The sequence below is a fragment of the Opisthorchis viverrini genome (assembly GCF_000715545.1).
Source record: "Opisthorchis viverrini unplaced genomic scaffold opera_v5_95, whole genome shotgun sequence".
NCBI classification, from domain to species: Eukaryota; Metazoa; Platyhelminthes; class Trematoda; order Opisthorchiida; family Opisthorchiidae; genus Opisthorchis; species Opisthorchis viverrini.
Window position 1 is genome coordinate 1,208,515 of NW_008751752.1, and position 22,907 is coordinate 1,231,421.

General features: G+C 44.2%; 2 protein-coding genes across 2 annotated transcripts in view; one reads left to right on the plus strand and one right to left on the minus strand.

The window, feature by feature from the left end:
- Positions 1-22,822, minus strand: part of T265_13729 (hypothetical protein) — a gene marked incomplete at both ends in the record, with an annotated part of 36,824 nt that extends 14,002 nt beyond the window's left edge. Inside the window, 7 exons of the mRNA XM_009170202.1 lie at positions 7,487-7,578; positions 8,267-8,327; positions 9,584-9,675; positions 10,104-10,191; positions 13,449-13,569; positions 15,908-16,005; positions 22,665-22,822. Of these exons, the coding sequence (XP_009168466.1) occupies positions 7,487-7,578; positions 8,267-8,327; positions 9,584-9,675; positions 10,104-10,191; positions 13,449-13,569; positions 15,908-16,005; positions 22,665-22,822 (710 nt within the window). The remainder of the gene's footprint in view (positions 1-7,486; positions 7,579-8,266; positions 8,328-9,583; positions 9,676-10,103; positions 10,192-13,448; positions 13,570-15,907; positions 16,006-22,664) is intronic.
- Positions 14,307-16,703, plus strand: T265_05230 (hypothetical protein; the record flags this gene model as incomplete). Its single annotated transcript, XM_009170185.1, has 3 exons — positions 14,307-14,336; positions 16,386-16,541; positions 16,602-16,703. The coding sequence occupies 3 exons, from the start codon at positions 14,307-14,309 to the stop codon at positions 16,701-16,703; spliced, it is 288 nt and encodes a 95-aa protein (XP_009168449.1).
- Positions 22,823-22,907: the final 85 nt, after the last annotated feature.

Sequence of the window (22,907 nt, forward strand, 5' to 3'; positions counted from 1 at the left end):
GGGTCAAATGAAATAGTCTCCGGGCATTACCTGTTTTCTGGGCCTCTTCCATTTCTTTGGCTTTCTGTCTCCACCATAAAAAATAATCAGCTGGTTGTCACAACCGATTGCACGTAGTGCTGACATGATTGCGAGGGAACGATCGTAATCACCATACTTTTGCATCTTTTCATTCTACATAACCACTCCGCACCCACCCGAGTCTGTGCTTGTGTTTATCACAGATTCTCGGCGCTGCCGAACAGCAATTGGGTCTGGTTTGATGGAAGACGTTGACGTAGGTGCTCTCTACTCTTTGATGACGATGTATCCCAGGCAATGGAAACATCTCACGATTATGACGGGCACACCTAGCATCATACGTGATCCAACAGGACTGCAAAATATGCAGCAAACTCTCCGGATGACTACAGTTTCCACGACAGAAGGTCGTCTGGCCACCACGATCACGTCGGACGCTCCTAACTTACTTCCTGGCTTGCTTACTTACACTGTGAAATGAGTGCGTACGTAAATACACCTAGTCGTTCGCTCCGGCGGACAAAAAAATTATTCCCGAATGGTGTCGGTTTCGCTGTGAAAGTCGGGTATTCTTATCTTGCCGCAATTCGCACGGTGGGTCTATGCTTGTCCAGACAGCCAATAAGCTAGGCAAGGGAAAGTTAGTGGTGTACAACCAATCGACTCCTGGCTGGTTAGTGAAAACTGTCAGTCGGTACTCTCAGGCATTGGAAGTAATGGTAGAGTTGAATGGACCGATCTAGAACTTTGTCAACAAGAAATATGGACTCAGCAAACTTCTGTCCGCGCAATTAATGTGACTAAATGCACAGAAGGTAACGATGCCTGTGAAGCGCGTTTACTAACCACTGGCCATTTATTGCGCCAATAATCCACTGGAGATCTTTCAAATGGCCAGGACGCCTTCAATGTCAGGGATTCTGATAACGAAAAGACCAGTTATAGTTTGCTTGAAAAGTGTGGAACCTCGATATTTAAACCTTAGTATTTGACTGTTCAATGTCCGCGGATTTAGAAAAATGCTGAGCATTTTGAAGAGGAATTTTAACATTGGCATTCGCCACTTCGTTAGTGAAGTAACTTACGCTCTAGACACATCAACTGGGTTTTCACGGGAGGCTCAGCTGAATCTCTCGTTTGTGAACATAAGATTGAAAATAAATTCCCGTGAAAACCCAGTCTACATGCAAATCAGTGTATTAGCCGAGATATGTCCAAGTAGGACATAAGGTTGGCGGAAACTCGGGGACTGCGCCTACCTGATGAGCCTCAAGAAGTTCACGGGAGCTCAGCTGAATCTCTCGTTTGTGAACATAAGATTGAAAATAAATTCCCGTGAAAACCCAGTCTACATGCAAATCAGTGTATTAGCCGAGATATGTCCAAGTAGGACATAAGGTTGGCGGAAACTCGGGGACTGCGCCTACCTGATGAGCCTCAAGAAGAGCGAAACAGGTCATGGGGCGTCGACGAGTTTTCAGCAACCTTACGAGTAGTGCATTACGAATATACATGTATCGCGATATCTCGAATATCGTGGCGACTGAAACATGAGGCGGCCTGGTGTAGCACATTCAGCTGCCTGGAAACATCAAAACCGAGAGGGTCTCTCGAAAAAAACGAATTAGTTTGCAAATGAGTGTATTTCGCTGATTTCGTGCAATTCGGTTTCAAGTAGAACATAAGGTTGACGGAAACTTGGGGACTGCTCCGNCGAAAACCGGTTGTGGGCTGTCGAAGAGTTTTCAGCAACCTTGTAAGTAGTTTCCTTTATAAAAATACCTTACGTTTTCTTCTGTCATGTCTTATCATTATCATCTTATCAATATTTGCGTACTTGATCGGTTGGAACTAAACAAGAACTGAAAGCTTTGCGTAGATTGTTCAGTGCTCTCAGGACGTCGCCCTTGTTTTAATCAGAAATATCATTTACTGGGAAATGGCCAAACCCATCGTGAGGCACATCGTGTTTACCGATTCCCCAAATCATCCTGACGCCAATTTTTGATACGAACGTGCTCAATCCGACAGGATAGTTTCTAAAGAAACCCCATCTTTTCTCGAGTATGTGACAGAACATCCCTCAATGATGAGTTGCTAGTTCTTTTCTACGGATCTCATCAGAATAGATGAAAAAATTGCTCTTTCGCCGAACTGTTAAACGCCATTTAGTGGAACTTACTACAGAACGTGCTATCTCTTCACCAGACAATAAAATTGATATGACGTAAGGCAATATCAGTCTAAACCAGATACGGTGGTCCGACTGAATTGGCTCTCCCAAGACTTAGGGAGTGCATTGTTCTTCACTGTCTGGCCACATGAACGCAAGTGAATTTGTGAGTCAATATCAAACCAATATTGTAGGTAAATGAATTCGTACGGATTCCGCAATGGCCAGAATCTTCAGCATATGTCACCTGCACGTTCCTCCAAAGGCGGCATTCGTTCACCCTTTTGGTGCATCGCAGCATCACTACTTGAAGGAAGTACGGGAAATGAGATACTGCTATTTTTATAAAGGAAACTACTCACAAGGCCAGAACTATTCACAAGGTTGTTGAAAACTCTTCGACAGCCCACGACCGGTTTCGCCCTTCTTGGGGCCGGCTCATCAGGTAGGCGCAGTCCCCGAGTTTCCGTCAACCTTATGTTCTACTTGAACCTAAATTGGACTGTTTTCGAGAAATACACTCATTTGCAAACCAATTTGGTTTTTACTACTACTACGTTGCGCAAGCCAGACAAAAGCAGTCGAGATACTGGGCATAATTTTGAATCACGGACCCTCTAGTCAGTAAGTTTGTGCCTTAATCATTGGGCTACCTTAAGTTGAAAGACGGCATTGCGAGAGAGCCAGCACCAACTGTCCAAATACACGTAGTAGTCGATCACGAGACTTTCGGTAACGCGACATGCAATGGAAGGAGAAAAACAGTGTGTGTAGCCTAAGCAATCCATTTTCGATCTGGTTACTCAATCCCATCACTGTTGTGAAACGATGCCAATTAGAAGCCTTTGTGTCAGTTTGAGTTCGCGTTTAGTTCTCAAGAAGGCCAAGGCAAATTAAACTCAGTGTACAGGAATGCAGTTACGACAGATATCCACGCTCACAAGTTTGATCTACCTGCTGCTCAGTGAAATTCCCGGATGACAATTAATCAAACGGCTTTTGATCAATACCACTGGCGTCTAGGGGATTACTTAGGTATCAAAAGACAGAGCTACTACTGATTTGGGAAGATGGCGCCACCAGTGTACCCTCCTTTTTCAGAACAGTACATGCATCATTCCTCTCTCTCTCTCTGTGTTTGGCTTGCTTTGAGCTAATCGCGCTCTGCTTGACCGAGTTGGCCACACGTATCAGTCTGTCTCCATGACAATGAATAGTAATAGTCAGACGCTAGTCCATGAATCATGTAGGCAGGTAGGTATTGCTATCATGCACGCCTAAGTGGTCAGACGCTAGCCCATGAATCATGTAGGTAGGTAGGTATTGCTATCATGCACGCCTAAGTGCTTTGAACAAAACAAATTCCGGCAGTGAGACCTCCTGCTGCACAAGTCTTCTACCACGGGAACGCGAAACTCTTAACGAAATGACAAAACGAGGCAACATAGAACACATCAGTCAGATATGTACACGGAGCTGAACAACCCGTCACCTATTCGCACACTGGTTTTTACAGTCTCGAATCACGGTAAACCGGTCCTCTTCTGATTGGTCGAAAAACTGGGGAGATCCAAATTGTAGCGTTCAAAATTGAGTCGATATTCAACGAGGTCCGAATAAGCACTGATTGATAGATGAGGGACCGGTGATGAAGGACTCATGAATTAAGATAAGTCATGAAATCTGATTACGGTTCATATATTTGAACACCAATGGAGATCTGCCTGGCCTAGCATAAGTGCAGAGTTTGAAGTTGTGTCTCCTTTCAAACTGCTCCCGGCAAGAGGGCTAAACATACTGGACCAATTCAGGGGGGCGCAGAAACATCCCATATTCATTTATAAAGATTGAAATCAGTGAAAACCATTGTTTATGAATATACCCGTGGTGAGGAGTTATGAACATACCCTCCAACGGTATACCGAATACCGGTTACCAGAAAAAACGTCTCTTGTGAACATGCTCACAATAGAGTAGGTCACACTTTGTATTGGGCACCTTGAGTAAACATCTATTGGGTGCACAGTAGAGCAGCGGAGAAAATTCCAGACTTTGTGGATTGTAAATAAAACGAACGTTGCTTTCAATGAATATACCCGCGCTGGTGGCGGCGATATATCTTCCACTGTGAGTAGTTGAACTCATTTGAACACCAGTAGATTCTTGTGTTAAAGCGGTCCGCAAAAATCTGTACTGAGTTGCAAAATCTCCCTTATAAATACAGTTTTTGTGCTTCACAGCAAAATATTCTGTCATTTTTACGATAAGGAGGTATCATGAGTAACGTATGGCACATTCATCACAGTCCGCATGCGGTAAAGCCTGCTTGTCAGTCGCTTGGTAAAAAAGGACTCGGGGATTTGTCTAGCCCTTCTAAAGGCTTCATCAAGCCTGCGGCTTGTAAGCACATTCGGCACAGTAGATGTCATTCCTAGGTCTATCAATGTTTGATCAAGACTACCTGCTAAAAAGACTTGCGGTTTTGTTTGCTAAGCACAGTCACTGAGTCACTCGGGGAATTCGACCTCCCAGGAGCAGTCATTGGCAAAGTGAAATAAGAACTCGTTTCAGTTCTTCACTGTCACACCGGATCGTGCGACCGAATTCCTCACACCCATATTCTGAGTTTGAAATATGACGAAACGTTTAGCGAGTTGGCTTTCAGACCGGGTATTCCCTCTGTAATTTCTAATGTGCCAATGACATTTCCGCTTGAGGCGGAAAGCTCCCTTCTTGTGTTTTGGCCATGTTGTGTATCAGGGCAGTCAGGGCAGTTTGAATCAATCCGTGACTGTGGGCCGATTTTAGCAAATGGATTGGGAATAGGGGAAACGTACAAAACGCCAAAAGACTACTCAAAGAATAGGAGGCGGCCTGGTGCAGCACATTCAGCTGCTCAAAAACATAATAAACGAGACATCCAGCTGGGTTCCAGGTGAGTCTCTCACGAAACTAGATTTGTTTGCAAATGAGTGCATTTCGCTGATTTCGTGCAATTTGGGTTCAGGTAGAGCATAAGCTTGACGGAAACTCGGAGACTGCGCCTACCTGATGAGCCTTAAGAGGGGCGGAACCGGTCTTGGGCTGTTTTCAGCAACTTTATGAGTAGGTTCCTTTATGAAGGTAATAGAATTTCTCAACATGAAACCTTTTGATAGTGTACGGAACAAATCAGTGGAGGGTTTCCGAATTTACGGTGAGCTCATCAGTGAAATTCTTATGAAAGTTACTAGCACCCTGCTACTCCAAATGGATAGGATGAAACGATTGCTACAGGATCAGGCGAGGAGACCTTTTCACCCACTGACGTATTTCACAAAAGATGCGGACAACTAGATTGTGGAAGCTGAACGGTTTGTCTGAAGTTATAAAGAAGCGAGCAAGCTGAACAGCTGATTTTTTAGGCTTGTGTTGACCTGCCATTCAGCATCACCTTAAATGAAATTCGTCGGGCTCGCCGAGGTCAAAAATTTCCTTGCAAACGTTGTTCTATTAGCATTCAGGAAATGTCCCCGAAACAATTTCTCACATTTCAGAACAGCTGCCATTTTATCCTATATCTTGGAAATCAGTTTTCAAGTAAGTGGGTGATCATCGAGAGTGCTTACAACATTTAGTTCCACAATGGCGCAATCCATGTTAAAAAATCTTTCCAGAAACATTTGTTGTTTTTCTCTCTGAATGTTCATATTGAAATATTTGGCTATCTTGTACAGACAGATCCGAAAAATATATACGCCTTTGGCCAAACAGATATCCTTTAGAAATAAACCGGGCGGCCAATTTTCTGGAAAAGTAACAAAGTGCGAGCCAAAGACAATGTCTTCTGAAACGTCAACAAGTACTATCCTGTTCATTAGAACCCGTCCGGTTTTTCCTTCAGCTGCACTTCCGAAAAATCGGAAACTTGATTCTGTTAATTTTTCGCCTTGAATCTTACGATAACAGTTGGTTTCTTCGATTATTTAGGAGGACAGTTGGGTTTTCGTTTGTGTAGGACTTTTACACATTAGATTCGTTTGAATTGTGTTCCCTGATCACATGTTCTGCCTGGTTGCCCATGGCCATATCGTCAGTGTGATGGTGGAGATTTCAGATGAGAGAAAGCTGTACTGCTTGAGCATTAGTTAGTAGTAAGGCTCAAGAAATCGAGTATTCGAATCCTGATCCGTGTTTTCTTTTGGTTGAACATTTTCAGACTACGAACAAACATCATGTTCCAACTGAATCCACACTTGTCTTTGAGTCCCTGTTCCATCAGTATCGACAAGACGGCCACGAATTCTGGGGGTCCGTTCTTCTACAACTTGTTGGTCAGTCATTCAATCTTGCTACTACTACCTTTGTTCCGGTTCCCGTTACCCCCGATCTTCTTCCTTTTCACGTCTTATTTAGTCCGCTGCCAATTGGTCGGTGTCATTAGGGTTTTCTTTCATTTCCTGTGTATGTTTTTGTCTGTTTACTGTCATCCAGACATCAGCTTCGCGATAAAAGTTTAACAAAATGAACACGCGCTAAGCAGACAACCAAACGAGTCTGTAATAGAATACCTGGTGTGGCAAAGTAGGCTGGAGGAATTGTACATGATTTTCAGGAGCTTCTACCCAGCCGCTGCACACACACACACACGCAATCAACTTAACTAAGTTAAATTGCCTCTCGATTTCACTCCCTCAGTTTCAGAATGCCAGAGGGAGAACTCCATCTATGTAGCATCTGCGAGAACAAGAATAACTTCAACAGAATTGCTAAAGTATGGCAATTAGAGAACCTTCTTCTTTAGTATAGAAAATCCGCCGGGTTCACAGAAACTGTCTCACGTTTTTGGCGCAAGCAAAACAGCATTGGACTACTGGGAGTGGATGAGGAGCTCTCAGTGGACGGCTCCAGAAACAAGACACAGTGTTACTTGAGTTTTACTGCGTCGCAGTAGTGTCGATATTCTAAAGAACACCACAAAATCTAACCGCAAAGCTGCGGGACAGATAGGGTGGGAGCGAACACGAGTGATGCGACACAGTGAGACGCACGGATTCCCGGTTTTGTAGTGCAAGAAATAACAAAACCCATGCAGCCGTTCCTGAGGACAGTATGCCACTTTCACAATTGTAATCTTGGAGGAAACAGAATCAAACTGAGACGTTGCAAAACCAGCGGTAATTTAGCCATGCTTCAAGAATGATATCCTAGACCAGTTCCCCCTCTATGTGGACAGCTGTATACGCAAATATACGTTGCACACAAACTCCTGTCACGATATTCATCACATTGGATCAAAAAAGTCAAACTCACCGATAGAAGTGCAGTAACCGCTTGCACTGTTTGATTATTTGACGACACCTCTTCTTATCGTCCAAGGCGTAATGATAGGTGAACTTTCCCCCCTGTAAATAAAGAAATCAGCACGCTGTCTATTCCTCGTGACTAAATCATTAGTAAGCAAACGGTTCGAAAAAATAAGGTGTATGGAACTCTCGGAAACGTTCACGAGTTCAAAAAGGAGATCCTGATAACCGCTGGATGTTCTGTTCGACCAGCCTTCAGCACGACTGTCACGGCAGGGAAATCGGGTAGACAGAAGCGAATTTGTTTTAACTACTAACCAAAATCATAGTAGCTTACCGACAAACGAAAAATTGGAGTTTGCGAGAAGCAACTTGAACCAGCTTCGGATAACGGTCCTTTCAATCTGCGTGAAATCAGTCTATTCTGACACCCAACATTCCAGATAAATCGAGCTTCTCAGTTTGCGGAAATATATCAATATTTTGTCTAAACGACTTGACTTGACCACAACAGCCCCGAATATATTGAATCCATAATGATGCAATGGGCTTTTAAAACTAAACAACCTGTGCTCTGGTAGACTTGGCCGACATGGGCACACAAGCCTGGTGGCTATGAAAGTTCCGCTGAATTTATGGTGTTCAGTTAGTGTTTCCCCGGTCAAGAGTTCCTATCTCATTCATAAACAAGGATAGAGAACCGGAGCTAAGCGAGAATAAAGCGTCAAAAGTGCACAAATGTACTCACACTGAACAGTAGGGGACAAAGTAGGAGGGTATTACTCACCTGGTCAGTGATGTGGATCGAAAGCTGCTTACTTTTTCCGGAGAAACCAGATATTTGCATCCTAGTAAAAGGAGATGGAAGAGCTGTGTGAATTTTTTGGGGTGTTCGATGGGAAGTTGAGTAGTTTTGAATGAAGATTTTTGAAGTTAAAGCTTCGGTGAATTGGCCGAAAATTCAGAACGCACCAAAAAACGGAATTTCTAAGGGAGTTTCCGAACAAAAACAAATTCAAGGTGAAGGCGGCGTGCCCTCACCTCCACAGGGAGGGCGTATTCCAGACACTCAAATTCTGTCGTGAACTGTCGAAGGGTCTTTTGGGAAAAATTATGAGTACTGTGCCCTCTGTAGACAATATACGTAATAACTTGAAGGTGAGGTGATCTTCGCGCAGTTGACCAACTCACAAGTAAGGGATTCAGGTAGATCTGTCTGTCTTCCGTACAAAAAAGTAGACGATATTATCAAATATATTATTGATTTTTAGCTGTGACATCTTTCCCTGTATAGTGGTCACGCACCTCGAAGGAAGTTCGTGGCCTAAGCTACCACAAAATGGTTGCACCCTAGACAATAGTAATATAAAGGCCAGAGCTGGTTCCGAAAAACAAACCTTCCTGCCACTTGTTTCGCGCCTTAACCACTGAGCTACATTAGTTTTCAGGCTCGGCCGTATTACATTGGGCTATCACCTTTCGCATGCGTCCAAAGGCAGCGGGACCTTTTTGTTCACATTGGCATGTATTCAGGTAGACCTTTCCGAGTTCCGCAATGTCACAGAACACGGCCGAGTTAACTTTCGCACTCAGATGGCTCAGCGGTTAGAGCGCGAATTTACTGACCAGAAGGTCAACGGTTCGATACCAACCTCTGCCTGTCGACTTCTCCTGTCTAGGCTTGGGCAACCTTGCAGTATCCAAGCTCTCGTACAACCTTGAGGTGACATGGCAACTAGGCACCGAAAAAGTGTTACAGCCGAACGACTTTTGATTTCTTATTCCCCACTCGGGTTGCCGTTTAGAGATAACCGAGAAGCCGCCTGCCCCCCTAACAGAAAATACTAGGTCTGGCGTTCTAGAGACAGCTAGCAGCGTTGACATTCATAAAAATCCAAGCGTTTGACTTCATGAGAGACACTGAACATGCGTCTAGACAATGAAATCCAGGAATTTATAGTGGCGGACGTTAGCGTAGAGACTTAAGCAACAGTTGAAAATAGGTGCTTATGTGCGCCCCAATACTGATGGTCATTCCATAAATTGAAAACTTCTTACAGAAAATCTAGGATGGGAAAATTTGGGGCGGTAATTGGAAACATACCACGAAAAATGAATCAGACTTGACTGCGTCTCCTCAATGGTGACTCCAGCTGGCCCGATTCCGAACAAGCAGCCCAAGTTGGAAACGGTATCCTGAAATTTGTTGCACATGGGTTTATACTCATTCAGTCGGTTCAGAGCACCGATAAAAAATGCAGATAGGCACGTGGTAATAAAGCCTGAAAGGTAGCAAATAGGCCGTGGGAGATGATTTGAGGTAAAACTCTCTAGGCCTTTCGTTGTACTGATTAGCTTGTGGTCTTTGTTCCGCTGATCACTGCTACAAATGTGGCTTCAGACACATGGAAAACTGATAGTATCTCTTGGTTACCGGTCCGGCGAAACCCCTACATTTAACCCAAAGCTGGTTTATTGGCTGGTCCTCTGCGAGGATCGATGATCACTCAGATGAACTACTCACGATCGGTTAAAAGGTGGTAATGCAATAAATCAAATCTTATCATCGTTGCTGAAATCATGAACTGTCAAAAGTGAAGTCAAACTGATATCCATGGACTTACAAGAACGGCGAACTTTACTTGACCATAGGCCATGCACTGTTTGGCACTTTCAAGGAACTGATACTCGACCAGCGCCGGTTGACGTCCTCTGCAGTGCGGGAGCAGGGAGAGAAAGCGGATGCTGTCATCTTTTCACTAGACTCTTACTACCATGAAAACAACAGTAGGTAGAAATGAAACGCTTCACAAAGTACAAAGTTCCCGATGAGCTGGACTGCATAGACGTGAGGCTAGGAGTACAAGAGACTTCATCTTGGGTAGACACTAGGACAGCCGCTATAAAGAATGCATTGGTTTAAGACTGGATGAAATTCTTCCACAAGCAACTCGCGTTGATTTCTTCGGGATGATGGGTGGATTGAATCCAGTCGAATTCCTCGTCCATAAAACAGTGGCCCAAAAAAGATCAAATGATTGTAATATGAACTAACCAAAGCTTTACAACTAGTCGCCATGTACTAGGACAACGTATGGACCAACAGAAGGTCGGGTGTGAACAGCGACCGTGAAGTCCCCGCTAATGGGGGGAGGCTGAGCAACAAAAGACCACTGAGGCTGCTCACCTCCGCCCATGCTGTAATACTCGAATTTTCCACACAAGTCAACCAAAGAAGTTTATCAGTGAGTCCATAACTTCCTCAAACATCATCCGCAAGGAACCCATAAAGCATAACTGGAGGATGGGAAACGTGAGTAAGCCCAGTATAAACCGAGCGTGAAGACAACCCATTACCAAACACTGGAAAGCAAGGTCCTATCAAGTATGGAATTATCTCACCTTAACTTTCACAGTGCATCTAGCACGTTCATCGAAATCATGCTGTAGGCCGAAGGCTTAATTTGTGACCACCATCACAAAGCCCTGCTCACTTTCCGAACCATGCACGGAGTAGTCTGTTGGCCAAGGAAGTCAAGACAGCAGTGCTGAGTTCCCCGGCCGAGCGAAATGAATAGGGGAACCAACGTGTGAAGTAAAACACCTCGTTAGGTACACCGGTGTAAGAAACACCTGCGATGCACTTTAAGCCGTATTACCTAGTTTACGACTGCAAATCTGTCATGTTTATTTAGGGCTTGAGTGATTTCCTCATACTTTAGCTCGTCTGTAATGCATCCTCCCTCCCGGTACGCACCCAAACTGAACACAAAATGCCGTCCTCCTTGACAAAAGTACCAATCGATATTGGAGGACTGAAGCTAAGACAAAGGTGACCACAGCCACCCACAATCAATCACAATGGCCTCTGTCCTTCCTGAGGTTTGAGGACTGGCTTAAAACAACTGATCAGTACATCCTCTAGGAACATTAGTTTCTGCTTCGTGCTAAGACTTGGAACGGCGAGTTAAGTCCAGCTGTGTCCTTTGTCAACTAGACGCCCGGTGATGGATAATTTGACCCTTGATCCGATCTGAGTTGAACTAGGGTCAGGTGATATGGAGTTTTTTGAGCACGTGCCAGTTTGATGGCGGTTCAAGCCTTCTGTCACTTCTAATGATTTGACCCTTGTCCGATCTGAGTTGAACTAGGGTCAGGTGATATGGAGTTTTTTGAGCACGTGCCAGTTTGATGGCGGTTCAAGCCTTCTGTCACTTCTAATGATTTGTGCATTACTGCAACTTCGGGTGAACTGGCGAATATAATGACGTGTGAATAGATGTGACTCTGATGAGTATGCTTACAACTTTGCCGCAGTAAATCACTGCTGGCAGTTAAAACAGCGTAATTTCTGTTGCTGCCAAAAGTATTGAAACGCCGGCAAAAACAGAATCCATGGGTCATATCGTCGATTAATACCGAACACAGCTGAACTCAACTTTCTGTTCCAAGCCTTAGCACAAAGCAGGCGGTCACAGAGGTTTATGTTCTCCATCCATCCAAAGACTACAGGTTACTCTGATTAGTTGTGGATAGTTTCGAGTTTCGTTGATTGGTCACGTTGTTTCAGACGTACGTAAATGATGTAATCCGCACTGTACTATGTTCCTCACACTATTTTGTACGTTTCTTGCCGGGAGAGAGTGTTCTCTGCGGTGTTATTTAGAGTGCCATGTGTGAAATTGTCAAGAACTAATAAGTCATTAGCATTTTCAAACCGGATCTTCGGGATCACCAGTAAGCTACGAACTGGTAGACAGACAGAATTTGTAGCCGAAAAGGTCATTCAGTTGACTGAATTCTTCACTCGTTTTTTCCTTCTTGGGTGACTGTGGATGACTGATCAATGACGAATGACGTAACCTACTGGAGGTCAACATGGTTCAGGCGGCGAGCGAAAATAAAATCGATCGATGACCGCAAGTATTTGCTCCAATACTGCACTTTTGCGTTTGGACAGTTATGTCTGGATTTGGATGCAAAACAAAAGAAAGACTAACATTCCATTGTCCCTTTAAAACAACTCATTGCTTTTCAATGGGAACCCTATGGCTGAAGGATGACCAGATGAGGTAGTCAGGTGATCACCAAGTTTTGCTTGTCCACATAAAAAGTAGCAACCTGGAACTGTGAACAATCAGATGTGAGCTTCGAAATTTCATGCCCAGTGCTCTAGGTCACGCGCAAGAAAAAAACTGGGCATTTCCCACACACACACACACCCAAGAAAAAGCCCTGTTGGACCAAAGGGTCTTGGAGACCCAGAAAATAACAGTCTGATCGGCCGTATAAACTCATGGTTTACATTCACAGTCAGTTATCCAACAGTCGGACTGTCTACAAAATCTCGAAAGCCACAAACAATCACTATCGTTCGAGTTTTGGGGCGAGATGGACCAAGTGGTTAGAGCACGAATTTACTGACCGGAAGGCCGTGGTTCCGACCCGGCCTCTGCCTCTCGACTTACCCTGTCTAGGCAGTAGCCCAGCCCTCGTGCTTCCTTCGGGTGGCGTTGCAGCTAGGCACCGCAAGGGTGTTGCAGCTGAATGATTTTTTTATCGTTCGTGTTTCATCTCACCGTGTCTCAGTAAACCAGCACTGCTGTAGCGACCACAGAATGCAACAAACTCATGCACACCTACAGGAGGCAGAAAGGTGCTCTTCGTAGGAAACCGTATACTTTTTAGACAACTTATTGGAATTTATCTCTTCAGCTGATAAACCCCGTCGGGAAGACCACATCCTAAGAGAATCGATAATAAAACTCCCTCCGTGTCAAGTTTCCACCTATTCAACCTTATAGAATCTGGGAACGGTCTCGGAGTGCTGAGATTCGAATCGAACGATTTGCGCAAGTCCGAGGAATTGAACGAACCCCGTTTATGGATGTTAGCGGACGTTTCGACTTACGATTGTTGTTGTATATTTAAAAACAAGCGCTTTAAAGACAAAAAGCTGTCCCACTCACTTGCACTCTGCATGTTTTTCTTTGATCCGTGCTTCCAAGGCTCTACTCAAATGCGGCATCTTCAGCAGGCGTCGAACGTAGTCAACACCCAGCTTATCTTCTCCGTAATCACCACAGTCAGCTGAAATGCAAGCGGTCGAAGACAAATTAAATAATACGCGAGGGATGGAAATGTCGATCCACCTTGTCTAGTCAAGATAAACAAATAAACCAGAGCATGTGCAATTCGTTGACACGAATTCACTCTTCAGAAGGTTCGTGGTCCGAACCCGACCTCTAACTCTCGACTTCCTCTGTCTAGGCTTGGACAGTCTGGCAGTACCCCAGCCCCCGTGCTTTCTTCTGGTGACATGGCAGCTAGGCACCAAAAGGGTGTCACAGCTGAACGATGATATGACAGGATTCTAAATGTAGGAACAGCCACAGGAGGGTTTATTTAGTTTGTACCATGCTTCGCAACCTGACAAAAATGACAGAAATATGGCGAAACTTCCCCAGGAGTAGACTTTGAACGTGTCGTTCGTAAGTTCACAAAAATTGCTCAAAGAGAAACGGAGCAAAACATTTCATCCATTTTCAAAGGAAAGATGTACTTGGTCTTTGGTCTTTCACCTAGGAACCACTAGCAAGACTCTAACAGCGACACAATAATAGCAAACGGTGGCACTTAACTGCGACAGCACTGTGGGATAACAAGTCCCATTAAAGACGAGAAACAAAGGGGAAGGGTCACGACATAGTGCCAAAGAGCCCCATGTTCTCAGAAAAGACGATCAAGAACAAAAATGAGACAGCAATGAAATAAACAGACTTGGGAATCAGATAAACCAAGTGTCATTTGTCATCCCTACCCTCCATATGCCTAGCGCACGACACAAAATTTGGCTAGTTAGTTAGGCTAGAATGTGAAAGTACCTTTGTCACTGGTTTTAATCAAAGTCCCAACCGGGAGGGCCTCAAGACCCCACAGCTAGCAGCTCAGTCTCTGTTTGCGACCAAGCCATTTGCACGGTCGATATCGTCTAAGTTATTCGTGATACCGCCAGATACATTTACAGGACCTGAGGAGGGAACTGTGGGCGATCACGTGGGAATTGGAAGGTAACATTCCTAACTTTTGTATCAAAGTGACGGTGAACTCTCACCGTTGTGACCTTTCCAACTTCTCTTTAGCATTTACATATGGACACAGTCCTAGTTCGCGGTAACAAAAGTACTGCTAGGTACCTAGTCAAAGGATATTTGGTAGTGAGTAAACGAGGTGCGCCAAGGTAAAAAAAGAAATTCCTCACTGCAATTCCGGAAACCTCTTCGAGGAGAAACCCCTTCTACTGGAAAGTCCACAAGATTTTTCCACATAGCAGTGGATCCTTCGAGGGGTGATCACAAATTTCGGGAGAAGCCAAAAACTCCTAAGAGAAATACATACTTCAGAAAAGTTTATGCACAAGGAGGAGTCTCGAATTGAATCTCCTACTACAGTGGACCCCAAAAGATGAAACGGGGGGAGGGTACACAGCTTGATAGGACGTGACCGGAGGTGAGAGGATAGTAGAAGTCTGCACCCTTCCTCAACGGCGAACTCGTCTTAGAAACTCCTTCCGAGAGCTTAATGCTAGAAGCTTGTGATCAGCAGTTCAAAATCACATCTGATGAGCACCAGTTTAAATCTCGGCGGCGCAAACAGCGGTCATAATGTGGGACGGACCTACTTCAAGTTCTAGGACGCTAAAAACTTACATTCCATAGAGATGACTTAGCGTGAAAAGGAATATCAAAGTGGTGACTTGCGAGCGTCAAATTGAATGCATAACCTGGGTTAACGGAAGGTTTAATTGACACAATGACCTGCAAAATGAACTCGCAGGTGTACAGGCCTCCTCAAGTGTTCGACACATAGATCATCGTTACAAAGAAACGTGACCTGAATAGTGTTCATTCGCCATTCAAGCTGTCCAGCAAACTGACTGTACTCATCCGTACCCAGTCATCTAAGACGGTATGCGCGACTTGTGAGAATAACTCAACCCGGTGTATGCCATGTGATCAATCGAACCGACTGATCAGTGAAACGACATGTAGCACGATGCATGGGGTGTATTCAGTGGTATCTTTTCGGAGGTAAACTATGAAAAAACAATACGTAAGATAAATAAATAAAACAGAACAAGAACAGTTATTATCGGACCAATTGCAACTGTCATCACAGTTTTGGACCGGGAAAAAAAGGGCGAATTACACCGGGTGCATCATGAGACAGCTTATGATTCTGTGCTTAATTCAACGTGAAAGCCGCATTTCGATCGATTGGCACCAATAGCCAATAATGTGAGCTTACGGAAAACTGCACTTTATCGATCGATTCCCTCCGACAGCGGCGTTAGCAATTACCTAGATGATGGAGTTAGATGCAGTCGATCCACGGACAATCTGGAAAACTTTGAATTCGTTGAACTCACACTGTAAGATCAATCCACAGAGCTTGACGAACAAATCCTCGTTCACTGGCATTCGTCCAGACGCCAAGTCATCACGCACTTGCAGGAATATCTGGTACCTAACGGGAAGAGAACCAAAAACTGTTACAGGAGACAAATTTGTGCACATATGTGCAGAACACAAAATCGTTCCCCTAGTTGGAGGCGGAAGCAAGCTCTTTTCGCCGGATCAAGATGCGTCCAAGTTCTCACAACTTCTTTCTCTTCCAGGTCAAATACCACTCAGATAAAGCATCCGGATCAAACTGAGTGTGTGTGCTGAACAGCTAGATAGCAGTTTTCTCTAGGAAGTCATTGAACCTTTCCATGCACTATATTGACTCACCGAAGAAAGGAACCAACTAAGATCAGGAAAAAGTCGACCTTAAGCTGATGACGACCCAGAGAAGTTTCTATTCCCCAGAACAGTATGGCTTTGAGAATAATACGCTGAGTTTAGCGTAATACACTCATTTACAAACAAATTTGGTTTTGCGAGAGACTCACCTGGAACCCAGCTGAATTTTTTGTTTATGATGTTTCCGCGCAGCTGAATGTGCTGCACCAGGATGCCTCATGTTTCAGTCGGTACGATATTCGAGATATCGCGATACATGTATATTCGTAATGCAGACGAGTGTATTTCGCTAATTTCGTGCATTTCGACTTCGAGTAGAACATAAGGTTGGCGGATTCTCGGGAACTGAGCTTACCTGATGAGCCCCAAGAAGGGCGAAACCGGTTGTGGGCTGTCGACGGATTTTCAGCAACCATATGAGTAGTGCAGTACGAAAATCGCTGAGTTTTTTTTTGCTGGCTCCTGCTAAGTTCCGACATATACCGCTTCAAAGTGCCTATGAAACCAGGGAATCGCCGGAACAAACCAATTTCACACGTCATAGGTGCGTCTCGGTCCGTTTTCAAAGAGGAGATGAGATTCAGGTTATAAGCTTGCGCTTAACTATGCTAGGGGCCTGGTGAAATTACAGAACAAATGTCAGAAAATGAAGCAGGAATACACCACTTTGTACTTCAGTCCAATCCGTGAACAAAAATTAAATTCAAGCTCATCGGTTACCTTCAGCCCCCTAGAGCCCAGTACCCATGTATTGGGCTTGCAGTGCTGTTAGGTTCCAATATGTCTACTTCAGCTTAGACAGAAGGTTGGAATGCTGCACGCGCTATACCACGCGCCTTCGACGATGAGCCACCTCCGATCATCTTCTTAGCTGAACGAAATCGGTTGGTATAGTGTAGACCAAATATGACCTCAGCCAGCTCCATTCACTTCCAGTCGTAACTCTGTTCCAACCGAACCTGGAATTTGCTAAAATTGCTGGGTAAAAATGCAGCTGCTATTTACCATTTTTTGTAACGTAGCGACAAGACTGACCTCCTGTGGTGACATCTGATAGATGGAGGTACTGGCTGGTAACAAGTAGCTTGAGTCAGGCTAACACCGGCCGACTATTTGACTCACACATTGACCCGCATAACTGATTGTCCCTGATGATCCGGGCGAGAAGAGCAGAGACTATGGAAGTCCGGCTAGTCAGAATAATCGATCAGGTAGCAGACTGCGAACATCGTTTTGGTGCGCTGTATTACTACTACTCATCCATTTGTAGGCCGACCGATTGACGGAAGAAACCAGTCAGTCAGTGCAAATTTCCAGAGGATAACCAGTCACATAAACAAACGTCAAATAAGGCCCAATGTGAAGCTGAATACTCATTTGCGAATTGAGATCACGTGTGCGTAAGACTTAAAGGATTCACGCGTTTGTGCCTTTCTTTAGCTATGCCCACTTGATGCAGTTGATGAGTCTTCGTCAACCTCAAAACAGTAGTATATTCGAGCCAATAAATGTCGGCCAAAGTTAACCCAGAAATTGCTTTTACGCAGCCTGCTTGCTGAAGCAAATTGTAAAAGAAGGTTCATTTGGGAGCCTCACATTAGTGTCATCGCAATTTCAAATAAAATGTTAACCTGGTAGCTGCTCACGTGATGTTTGAATAGGGAATACTAGTACCCAATGAGTTTAAAATAGAAAGCCTGATTTGATTTTTAGTAAATTATTGAAGTAGATCTTTGTGTGGCTGTTTTAGTGCTAGTCAGATCCCCAGACAATGTACGATATCGCACGAAATATGATCAAAGTGCGAACTAATTGATCGGAAGGTCAGTGGTTCAAATCCGACCCCGACATCTCGACTTCACCTGTTTAGAATTGGATAGGCTGACAGTATCTCAGTCCCCATGCTTTCTTCGGGTGATATCGCAGCTAGATACCGGAAGGGTGTCATTGATGAGTGAGTATTATTTTTAGCGAATATACACTGATTTGCAAACTAATTTGGTTTCGCGATATCTCGAATATCGTAGCGACTGAAACATGAGGCAGCCTGGTATAGCACATTCAGTTGCCTGGAAACACCACAAACGGGAGATTCAGATGGGTTCTAAACCAAATGAATTTGCAAATGAGTCTATATGCGCTAATTTTGTGCGATTTGGTTTCAAGTGGAACATAAGGTTGACGGAAACCCGAGGACTGCGCCTACCGGTCGTGGGTTGTCGACGGATTTTCAGCAATCTTATCAGTAGTGCATCCCAGTATTATTTTTCATCTAAAACTAAGCTCCCAAGGAAACGGTTCCCACCTGGGTCATATACCCATTGCTCAGTCCAGTGTACATCGACCCAATGAGAGTTCTGTCGACAGTAAATAAAACAGAGGGCAGTGAAGTTACCTGAGCTCTTGGTCTTGTTTAGTGCCCTGTTTCAAGATGACCTTAATGAAAAAGCCACTATCGAAAGGTTTGCGGTGACTTGGTTTGGAAGAAGCGACTGAAGCATGCGGCCGGTTTTCATTGGCAGGCCACCGAATCCTGAGATTTAAAAACACCCACTGACTGGAGTTAGAGAGCTACAAAAGGCCTTCAAAGCGGATTCGACGAAATACACAACTAATCGACGGTTCGGTCAAGCAACCAACCTCCATGTTCATAAATATCCCCGGATATTCATTGTTGGCAAATCAATTTGGGACTGGTGAACAGTATAATGACAGCAAGACGGCTAAATGAATGTCAGTGGATGCAAACAAGCAGATCAGTGCAATCAACGGGCGAAGTAGTTCATGCTGTGAGCGCACACCATACACGAGTCAAGAATGTTCTCATCATGACCAGAAGTATGACCATGAATTATCTGTATAAAATGATCCCATTGGGCAAATGACTTCCAAAACAGTTTTGCTCACTATCATTCTGTAATTTATAAAGAACCGACAGGTGCTGGCAGTGCACTAAGCCTAGTATGAAAAGTTAACTGCTTCTGATCAATATCGACTCATCACCTTCAGGATTGTTTTTGTGTAAGTTTTACTTGGATCATCATTTTTCGACTTTATCCCTGAAGAAAAAACGGGTTTATCAACTAACTTGGTGGGAGGCTGGCGACGAATCACGAGTACGTCAAGCCTGGGACGTGGAAATTGACCGACTTGGTCATTCGGACGTCTTCTAATGACCATTTCTATATTTATCAATCATCTACAAGGGTAATTCAAGGCCACAGAGTGGCCCAGGGGTTTTTCACTTACCGGGAAACGACCTAATTGAGTCACCGATTTCAGCATTCCAGGCTCTAATCACGTTATGTGTAGTGACGATGTATGGTTCTCAGGATAAAGGACTGGGCTTGATCACCACTCATGACAACACGTCTGTGCGCACTCACTGTTCAGACAAGCAACAATCTAGACAATCTAGTTTAATCAATCAGTGAATCAATCCATCAATCAATCAATCAGTCAATCAATCAATCAGACGGGCAGTCAATTAATCGATCGACCAGTTAACTCAGTAAATAATTCAACAATTGCTATATAAAACCAGTAGCCCGGATTACTGTCTCGCTCACCATATCTTAACTATCAGTACTCTACTTGTTTTATTGCCACAATAAATCTATGGGTAATGATCCGCCACGAAGAGACTGGATCTTATCGTAGTTTGACGGTTTTGTGTACCTTGGCGACCCATTGAGCTATACTTGGGGGTGTCCGCGTGACACTGGCAAAGTCTCATACCAGATTGGTCAGTGGTTAGAGATCTGACGAACACAGTCTTCTGGTTCTCCAGGTGAAGGGTTGGAAGATATATGGTGACTTGTTCCTTAGAAACGGTAATGTATTTGCATTTTCCGCCGAGCACCACTGCCTTACTGTCTGGCTGTTGAGCGGAACGCTTTAATGTGGGGACCTAAATCGTCCTCCTGTCTAGGTGTGGGCAGTATTCCAGCCCACATGCAACCGTGAGTAGCACATATCCATGGGAAACGATTTTTCAGGGTCTCTGCATGACTTTTTTTGGAAACGAAAATTGATCGTTTCTATCTACACGTCTACTATTACTCAAGGACCTTTCTATTTAGACTTTTAACGGCTGTAGGGGATGAATCACTACAAAGGTGATGTACTCGAAGGGGTCGTAGTTTAGGGGATTGCACATTCACGTTTAGTACTTCATAACCAAGTGTTGACACGTGTACTACTCAACACCACCTCAAAACTACGGAAAACAGAATAGTCCCTGGAGCTTGCGCTTTTTCTATTGGATCCCCTAATTCAACTGCTTGTTCTGTTTTCATCGAGCAACTACAGCAAAAGATGGTCAAAAACAAAAGTACTCCCAAATGACTGATTTATGTGAAACGAAATTCTGTGTGTACGCATGCAACCAATTGTCTGANTATATATATATATATAGTTCGATAAACCGCACCACTGACAAGGACAAGCCATCAAAAATTGTTAAAATCCGGGAGTTGTGCGTCGTCCTTTGTTGCCGAAGTACAAAATGGAGTAGTGTGTTCTCTGATGGTACCCTTATAGGAAAGTGTTTCTTGTTGAACATGACTTGACCTTCACTCCTGTCCCATAAGAAAATGATGCATCTAAAAGTGTCCTTTGTCGACGGTGTCATATTTAGCCCTTACTTCAATGGGTGAATGCCAAAATTCACCTTTTTCCAAGAACATGATATTTTTGCCAACCACCTGCAACGTTTTTATCAAAAAGCGGTCAAAGGTAGTCGAAATCAAGCTCAGTTGGATACCATCCACCTGGCTTACAAACAGAATGGTTTATTCACTCAGTTGGACGATAAACACACACATTTAATGGCTGTCACGCCAAAGGTCATTTAATTAACGTATACGCTGAGTACTTTTTCAGCGACCGAAAACTTGCGAAAAAAGGGAGGGAAGTTGACCCAAATTACCAGAGCCAGCCAACGATGAACTTGGTTGTTGGTCGGTTCGCCGAGCTTGGCAGTTGTATTGCAAACGTTTCATCACCAATCTAGGTGACATCGCCAGTACAGGGTTGAGTGCCCTGCACTGACGATGTCGCTTCGATTGGTGATGAAACGTCTGCAATCCAACGGCCAAGCTCGACGAAAACAACAGCCAAGCAGCTCACCCGAGCTACCTAGATTCCACAACATTGCGAGCGATAAACTATCACCGAACTTCGTAGAACCGGATGTTTAATCAAGGAGGTAAGTAAGTTATGGATTCACCCCGAAGGGCTTCTTATCCGTTCTTCTCACGACCAATTTAGCTTGTCACAACTAGTTGTCAAGCTGAACAAAACCGAAATTACTAGATTCTATTTTGAAGGGTGGTCGAGTGAGTCAGCCACACTTTTACTTGGTAGTAGACTTGTAAAAATGCTTCAGTGTGACCATGAATTGAGGATCTCGGATGCTTAGTGTGCAGTAGTCTGCGACTGAACGGGCACAGGCACTCTATCATCACCTAAGGCTGAGATCATTCCTGGTTGTGAAAGCTCACCGTCAGCAGTGACAGAAGTTCTCTACCAGAATTCCAGTGTTAAAAGTTGGACTGAATAAGGTGGGAATAAGTGATGTCCAGCAACGAGTGAGTAAAAACACACGTTTGATAAACTGATGGGGTGAGTAACAATACGAGGAGATTTGAAACACTTTCAAATGAAATTTTGCCGAGAACCACTGTACAGTTTTCTGCATTCTTGCTTGGAATCACCAGCAGTGTACATTTAGCTACAGGGAGATTTGAACTTCCAACCCTCGAGCTGGCAGATGAAGACAGAACCGTTCGAAAACCGGCGAGTGATCAGCAGTGCGCTCAAAGTGCAACCCTCGAGCAGATGAAGACAGAACCGTTCGAAAACCGGCGAGTGATCAGCAGTGCGCTCAAAGTGCGCATAGGTGAGTTGATAATCCATCCATCCATCTAGCATGAGCTAAAAACACCCCCTGGGACACAATAAGGTGCCGTGAAGTAGTCCTTAAGCAGCATATCTTTCGGTCAGAACTAGCATGTTGGATGCGAGGATCTAACGAGTCTCCTGATGATTGGTATGGGTTTGTCCCTCTCCATAACTGTACGGACAAATCGAGGCTGGTTAAAAAGCCCTCTGGTTGGTAGTGAACAAAGGCCATGGTATTCTAATGACAAAGTCGTTACGGGTTCGTTCAGGATGAAAGAGAGAAGTGAGTGGAAACTCAGAGCAATTTCCTACTCACTGATTAACCACATATTCAGTTTGCTTGTTGTCCTAAGCTGAGATTTCAGGGAAAAGATAGTTGAAAGTTTTACTTTGAAGTATGTGACTAATGTATGACTTCACTATTGAGAATGTAGATTGATATCACATTTGTTAAAAAAACGGTCAATTCGACCTCACCTCGTCTGCTCATCCATGATTTGGGTAGGATCCAGTGGGTAGTACCTCACTCCGAAGTAGGCATGGTAAGTCAGTGTCAGTGGCTTTAAGGTATCTTGAAAAGCAGACTTGGGTCTGGGAGAATCCGGACTTATGCGAGAGTTCGCACCACACAGAAGACCGCAGTTGAGAGGTGAATATTGATCCCCTGTTGTTAGTACATTTTTCGGTTGAATGGGGGTACCGATTTTCGGAGCGTTGTTC